This window comes from Meleagris gallopavo, chromosome 15 (assembly GCF_000146605.3).
Source record: "Meleagris gallopavo isolate NT-WF06-2002-E0010 breed Aviagen turkey brand Nicholas breeding stock chromosome 15, Turkey_5.1, whole genome shotgun sequence".
In the NCBI taxonomy this organism is placed as follows: Eukaryota; Metazoa; Chordata; class Aves; order Galliformes; family Phasianidae; genus Meleagris; species Meleagris gallopavo.
In genome coordinates, this window is record NC_015025.2 from 65,952 (window position 1) to 73,390 (window position 7,439).

Sequence of the window (7,439 nt, forward strand, 5' to 3'; positions counted from 1 at the left end):
CCGGTGCCACGCCCCCGGCCCCGGCAGCAGGAGAGCGGTGCGCAAGATGGCGGCGGCGGTCGTGAGGGGCATCGGGGGCGGTTTGGGCCACGGCCTGCGGGAGCTCCGCGTCCATCTGTGCCAGCGCTCGGCCGGCAGCCGCGGCGCCAGGTGAGCCCGGGACCGGCTGCGGGGGAGGGCGGGGGACCGCGGCACGCGGCTCTGACGGCCTGCCCGACCTTGTCAGGGAGTTCATCGAGCAGCACTACGTGACGCTGAAGCAGGCGAACCCCGACTTCCCCATCCTCATCCGCGAGTGCTCCGGCGTGCAGCCCCGGCTGTGGGCGCGGTACGGTGAGTAGAGCGCGCTGCCGCGAGAGCTGGGCTGGGGTTCGGGCGGCGAGAAGCTCCGTGCTGCTGCGAGCTGCGTTTGTGCTCTGTGTGCTCAGCCAGCGCTACGAAGGGAGCGGGGAGGCTCTTCTGTAAGGCTTTGCGTTTGTCCCGAAGCCACCGGCAGCGGATAAATGTCCTCCCCGGCCCCGTCCTCCGGCTCAGGCCGCCCGGCCCAGCGTGGCATGGGGCAGCCCCGGGGACGGGGCACTCACAGCTCTCAGGTTAAGGGATTTCTTTCACGCATCTGACCGAAATCTCCCCTATTTGAAAGCCATTCCCCCTTATCCTGTTGCTCTCAGAAAGTGTAAAAAAGTCCGTCTCCATCTTGCATATAAGTTCCCTTTAAGTACTGGAAGGCTGTGATGAGGTTCCCCCCCAGGTGTATGAACCTTTTAAACAGGAGACCCCTTGTGCCAGCACCTGCAGGTATCAGTGTTGGTCTCTTTGTGATTTGCAGGAAGATACAGCCCTCAATAGGGGCTACCACAGGAGCAGTGAGGTTTTCAGCAGGGTTTGTGAGGCTCTTTACGTGAGCCAAAAGCAACCAGGCTGATTACTTTGGGACATCATAGTGGCCTCTGCTCAGCTGCAGTGCCGCAAGTTTAAAAAGAGGTGAGCAAATGTGGTAGGGTACATCATTTTCTCCAAAGGAATGGCTGAGCAGTGGGATCAAGGAAGGTGGAAAATGTAACTAGGGCACAGGAGGGCACCTGGGGAGTGCTGGAGGGTGGCGACACTGATCTGAGATATGACATTGGCCCTGGGAAACCCAAAGCAGGGCCTTGCTTTACCCTTCCAGCAGAAAAAAAGAACGAGGCCTAACCCTCCCTCTTTTTTCTGCAGAGTTTGGCAAGGAGAAAAGCGTGTCACTGCATAACCTCAGTGTGGATGAAGTAGCCAAGGCCTTGGAGAACATTGTGAAAGGCAAGGTGTGAAGACAGCCAGCAAACGTACTGAATGCTTTACTTGTGATTTTTAATGTAAAAATGTGTATCCTTAACTTAATCACATAAATGTACATGCTTCTCCTGAGCATCGCGTGTTGGGTTTAAAACTGCAGCAGTAAATCCAGCAGCATTTGTACATCCCCTCTGCAACAACAGGAGCCTTCCTGTACTGGTTGCAGCTCAGCTCTGCCTCTGCCCCACGTAGCAGGGAGGCACAGGGCATCCTGGCAGTGCTTACACCATGACGGGACGCCAGGACCAGCATTCCTGTACAGCCAGCACTGCTGCTTGCAGATAGTCTGACCGCCCAACAAGCCCTCAGGCAGTGGTGTAGGAGAGCAGGGCACAGAGTGAACAGTCTATTCTTCCTCAGAGCAGGAGGGCAGGTTATGTCATCTGGGAGAAGGTGGACGATGCAGTGGATGAAGAACTAAATGCAGAGGCACCCGGTGGCTGCAGGGCCATGTCCAGCAGCACTCGCACCCGCTCCTGGAGTTCTGGGGTGCTCTGGTGCTGCTCAAGGGTCTGGTGTCCTCTTTGTCTGACGAAGTCAGCAGCAACCTGTGTGAGGAGGGAGGAGTAAGAGTGGGCTGGCTGCTGCTCCAGGCTGAGGTGACTGCAGCCCACCCCATCAGTGCTGGGCCTGGATTCCCCTTGTTCAGCACAGGGGTCATGACTGAAGAGATTTGCCAGACACATGAGTCCAGAGCCAGGTAAATCCAGCCATTCTGATCACTGGTGTGAGTGCACAGAGCTTGAAGTAAGGACAACTGAAGGAAAACAGTGCCTCCCTGCATAATGGCTGACTTATAAAGGGGGCAGGTAACCTCCACAGAAAAATTATTATCAACAGAAAGGAGCCCCTCAGAGACAAGAGAAGGGCTTCCAACTGACAAAAGTGGTTCCCACTTCAGATGCATATTTGGGTCTGAAGAGTGTGGGAAGAGAGAAGGAACAACTGAAAATACTTCTGTTTAAATAATAATGCCCACCCACTGCCCTAAGATCCTGTGCTGCGTTGTGGGGCACGAGCCCCAGGCCTACCTGGGGCCAGTGCAGGAAGAGGAGGTGCAGCAGCTCCAGGCACTGCCCCACCACCTCGGGGTCAGGTACCATGAGAACCTGCAGCAGCAGGGGAAGGGCAGCCTGCTGGTGCAGCTGCTGGCAGTAGGCTGGGCCCTTCTCTGCTATGTTGCACAGCACTGTCAGGACCTGCATGGAGAAGCCATGAGAGTGAACAAGGAGTGCTCTGGAAAGAACTTCTTGCCTCTTCCCCAGAAGTTCTCCAAGGTGGCTTTTAAATGCTCTTCAGAAGCTTTTCCCACCCCCTGAGGCGCTGCTTATGTGCATGTCCTGCTTTCTCTCAGCAAGATCCCTCTGCAGCAGTCACAACCACACCACCCCTTAGGAAAGCATCCCTTCAGACCTTTCCCTTCAGCCTTACAGTCTTCCAAAAGAAGGTGGCCCGCCTCAGGTGCAGGCAGGCCTGGCCCCAAGTTAACTTCTGTCCTGGGTCCTCAGGATTAGGACCAGGCAGGGGATTCCTCATTTTGCCAGAACAAAACTGACAAGGCAGAAGCAGTGACTTCAGAGGACACAGACAATGACATTACCACCACATCAGACTTTCTACCAAGTTGTTAGCACTGTCCCAAGCCAACTTCAGCCTGAGCGCTACATGCACACGACTCATTTGTGAAAGTTCAGAGCTTTCCATAGATGTGTGGCACAAAGCAAGGCCTTACCAACATGCTCACTGTCTGGGAATGCGGCAGGAGCTGCAGCAGGGCTGGGAGCAAGTCCATAGAGAGCAGAGCAGAGCAGAAGAAGGGCTCATCCGCTACAACGGGCATAGAATAGATACATTAATAAAATCAAGGCCTCAGTGCAGGAGGGACAAACTTGGTATGTGCTGAGTGCTCTTGGCAAGTGCAAGGCATGCTCACAGCACAGGACAGACCAGCTTAGACACACCAAGTGCCAGCAGACAGATTCTCACTGCATCTTACCAAACTCAAAACCTATCCTGGGAACTCAGTCGAGGGGGAAATGTGCATGAGGGGAAGAGCATGGCTAATTCAGCAGTATTACATCTTACAGCCTTACAGGCTGTTACACCTTAGAAAAGAGCACTTTTCCATCCCCAAAGCACTGCCGTCTGTATGATGTGAGACACCGCCTGGCAGTCCCTCGGGGTCTGGCAGTGTCACCATGCAACACGGCACTGCTGGCAGGCTCCTCGTGCAACGACCTCCAGGCCTGCAGTCAGTCAGGGCAGATCCTGGCAGCAGCTCAGGCTCTGCTTACAGCCTCACCGAGACACTCGCCTGTGAGGTTGTTCAGAAGCCAGAGACTCTCCGGTATGATGAACGGGTGCTGCTGCAGGTAGCACTGCATGATGATGAACAGGGCCACGAGCAGGCGCTCATCTTGGGACTGGACTTCATGACCTGTCTCCTCCGCGAGCAGATTGCCGAGGCACCGCAGAACCGGGCAGATGAGCTTTGACAGCATGACAGACACTGCCTTTCAGTCAGCCCATATCCCCAAAGCAACGAGAAGAAAGGCCAGCATCCTGCCTGTGTCTTACCAGCTCCAGGCCCTCAGAATCGCTTTGGGAGATTTCAGAAGCGATGTCACACAAGAGCGAGGTAAGAGCAGGCACAGCCCCCAGCGACATCAGCTCCACGTTGGCTGTATGGCTGCGAAGGAAAACATTATCTATGTGGGACAGAAAACAACAGCCCTGCTCCTTCTCCAAGTACCCACACTGTCCTTTCCCTTCACGGGGGCAGAGACGGCTGGCAGTAGTCAGGCTGGATAGGTGGTGCTGAGCCAACCATGGCAGCTCGAGGATTCAGGGAGCTTTTCTTGGGGAGAGGACACAAACCCAAACGTGGGGAGGCAATCAAGGGGTTTTCAGAGCACTAGGAACAGCCTTGAGTTTATCATTTGTTACCACCCTGTACATGAAATCATAAATCCTGCAAACCGCACGTGTGCTAAGAGATAGGATGTTGGGAACGCCCAGGATGGGAGAGAAAATGCTTTCCATAGGGAAAGGAGTGAGGGGAGGCAATCCAGGATCCCAATCCACAATCATGGGCTTCTGCTTCAGCCAGCAGAGCCTTTGTTCTTCTGTGCTTAGCTGCCCCCAGGGAACTCAACATGAGGATAAAAAAGCATTTACCTACAAACAATGTAGTGGAGGCACCATGCAAACTCTACTGCGGCTCCTGTCCCAAACTTGAGGCCAGAGCAAACCAGTCGAAGCATGTGCTGGGGGAGAACAGAGTCCAGAACCAAGCTGAAATCAGAACAGCAGAGTTAATGGAGGAACTGGCCAGAGCACCAGCAGGACAGATAACTGATGGGGACAGACCAGCCGTAACATCTAGGCAGCTCCAAAAACACTCCTGGAAAAGGCTCTTGGACAAGGGCTACAATCTCAGCATCAACAAGGCACGATGCAAGGCTCCCCTGTCAGTGGCAGGGCCTGGGGGCACTCAAACACCTTGGCTGCAGTCACATTTTTGGCACTGGGGGCTGTCAAAGTTGATCTTTTCCAAAGAAATACAGCCAGAATTTCCCCACTGGCCTATCCCGTTCAACAGTGTCCTTTACTGAAATACCAGAGCTATCCACTCAAATTAAGCTGGGGAAAAAGACTCACGCCTGGCACCGTGATCTGCAAAACAGCCTTCATAGTTCAGCAGGAGGCTGCTCTGAATTATTAACATCACTGGGATGGGAAATGCATCATCGTCTCTGGCATGCAAATACCACACAGGGCCGCAGGGCACATGCTGGTGCAGGGTACGAAGCTCAGACTCACGGAATGATCTCTGTGGGGGCTTCATTGGCTTGGAGGAGCTGTGACAAGACGTAACCCAGACCTTCCAGCACAGCCTCATGCGGGGACTGCAACCAAACAGAACAAAGGTGACACCCACAACAGAGCCAGGAGGGCCCAAGGCACCAGCTGCGTGCCACTGAAAGGGCAACGCTTTCATGTAACACAGCCTTCCACAGGAGCAGACTGGGAGTGGTAACACCAGCTCAGGCCTCACATGAACAGGCTGTACCTAAGCTGAGCTGTCCCCCCCACCCACATTCACAGGGGCTGCAGTTGTAGGGATTCAGGACCCAAACACGGCAGCAGTGCTGCTCTGCACACTTAGATCTGCAGGCAGCACCCTGCTCACTGTGCTGGCCTCCTAAACCTGCTGGGCCCAAACTGCACTGAGGGAAGAAGCCTACAGCTCACTGCATTAGAGAATAGCTGAAGGCCGTGGTGATGATGGACACAAGATGTTCATCTGGAGAGGGGCAGCAGGTGGTAACCTGAGCCCCCAAAAAGCAGTGCAAGGAGCCCAGGAGAGACCTCCACACACAAGAGGACAGCCCTGTGCAGAAGGGCCGCTTATCTGCAAGGAGGGCTGGTCATTCAGCCAGACAGTGTCTGAAAGGCATAAGAAAAGGTCTCTTTATGGGGAAGGGAGTGGGAAGAGCTACTTCACCCACCTGGATGCAGGATGCCAGCACTGGAATAATGCCCTGAGGCAGAAGCTTCTTCCTCACAACTTCGCTCTCCACTACCAGGTTGCCCAGTGTGTACAAACACAGCTCCTGAAACACCCGAGAGCAGGTCATCCCGTCCATGCAAGCCTGACCACCCTCCATCTGAGCACGACTGGCTCCAGAGGGGCAAACACGGATGGGTATCGCTGGCCTCTCCCAGCTACCCCCATTCTCAGCAGAGCTCAGCCTTCCCCTCCAGTGCCCTGGTCTCTGCAGGGACCTCCCAGTGCTGCTTCACTGTCCACCTCCAGCCATAGCTTCTGTGGGCACTGCCAGGCCCAGCCAGCATCAGGGGCCTGGCCACATGCCTGCTGTTGGTAGTCAGAGACCCACAGCCCCCCACTTCCACAGACAGCCTGTAGCTGCAGGGGGCTCCCAGGGCAACACGAAAGAACTGACTGCAAATGAGGCAAAGCTGCTGTGTGCTGCGCTGTGTCAGAGTGTGACACAGGGATGTTCCCCTGAGCTTGGTGCTGACGGGGTTATACCTAAGCACTGCCCCACACCAGCCCAGGTGGTCCCCAGTGGTGATGCCGGTGAGGCTGAGGCAGGACAAAGGGTTACAAGGTGGGCCAGGAGTGCTGGGCTGGGTTTGTCTGGCCTAGGGGCAGCATGGGAGCATTTACCATCAGCCTGCAGCTACCTGAAGGTGTAAACATGATGGAAACAAAGTCCTCTTGGTTTTGGGAGGGGGGTCTCCACACTCATGTGTTCCAAGACTGGGCCAGGCAAAGCCACAGCTGCCCTGGGCCAGCACTGGGGGCAGTCCTGCTCCATGGAGAAGGTTGGAACAGAGACTTCCAGAGGGTCCCTTTTAACCAACACTTCCACATGAGCCACAGCAGGCTCCAGCTGGCCAAAACAGGTCCTCCCAGAGGCTTACTGGGAGCCAGAGAGGGCAACGCAAGCATGGACCTTACCATGAGCTCGATGCTGTGTCCCGAGAGGTAGGTGAGCAGGTAGGAGGTGACGGGCACGCACGCCTCAGCCACGGCAGCATCGCTGGAGTGGGACAGCTCGTGCAGGCAGCGGGCAGCCTCCAGCTGCACATCAGGCAGGCTGCAGGTGAACAGCCCGACCAGCGTCCGCACAGCTCCGTCCAGCCTGCGGGCACATCCTGAGCTGCTGCTGCTGCTGCCTGCACGCAGTGGGACGGGCGGCCCCGCAGGGCCGGGCTGCGCTCACCTGACAAACTCCTGCTGCGTCTCTTTGCTCTGCAGGGCCCGGCGGAGGCGTCTCAGCCATCCTCTCCGATCCTCGGAGCCCCTCGGCACGCCTCTGAGCAGCTCGGAGACCTGTCCGCACATCGGTGCAGCACCAGGGTTAAGATTCACCCCTGGAGGCACTGACGGCCGTGGGGCAGCCCAGGTGCCCACAAAGAACCCTACCGGCCGCCAGAAGCACGAAGGTTGGAAGACCCCCGAGATTCAGCGAATCCAACCCCTCCCCTCCCCACCCACCCACCGACCGCATCCCATTCACGGGCCGCCGCATCACCGCTCTTTCGCAGGACCGACGTTTCCTAACACCCAACCCGAC

At 56.3% G+C, this 7,439-nt stretch overlaps 2 protein-coding genes across 2 annotated transcripts; one reads left to right on the plus strand and one right to left on the minus strand.

Moving 5' to 3' along the window:
* Positions 1–6: 6 nt before the first annotated feature.
* NDUFA2 (NADH:ubiquinone oxidoreductase subunit A2) lies at positions 7–1,404 on the plus strand. Its single transcript, XM_010718797.2, has 3 exons — positions 7–150; positions 227–333; positions 1,216–1,404. The coding sequence occupies exons 1-3, from the start codon at positions 47–49 to the stop codon at positions 1,305–1,307; spliced, it is 303 nt and encodes a 100-aa protein (XP_010717099.1). The 5' UTR covers positions 7–46; the 3' UTR covers positions 1,308–1,404.
* TMCO6 (transmembrane and coiled-coil domains 6) lies at positions 1,319–7,207 on the minus strand. Its single transcript, XM_010718796.3, has 10 exons — positions 7,086–7,207; positions 6,821–7,004; positions 5,844–5,948; positions 5,155–5,240; positions 4,510–4,626; positions 3,910–4,021; positions 3,647–3,821; positions 3,065–3,159; positions 2,364–2,531; positions 1,319–1,880 (listed from the first exon to the last, which is right to left on the minus strand). The coding sequence occupies exons 1-10, from the start codon at positions 7,205–7,207 to the stop codon at positions 1,707–1,709; spliced, it is 1,338 nt and encodes a 445-aa protein (XP_010717098.1). The 3' UTR covers positions 1,319–1,706.
* Between the last annotated feature and the right edge of the window lie 232 nt (positions 7,208–7,439).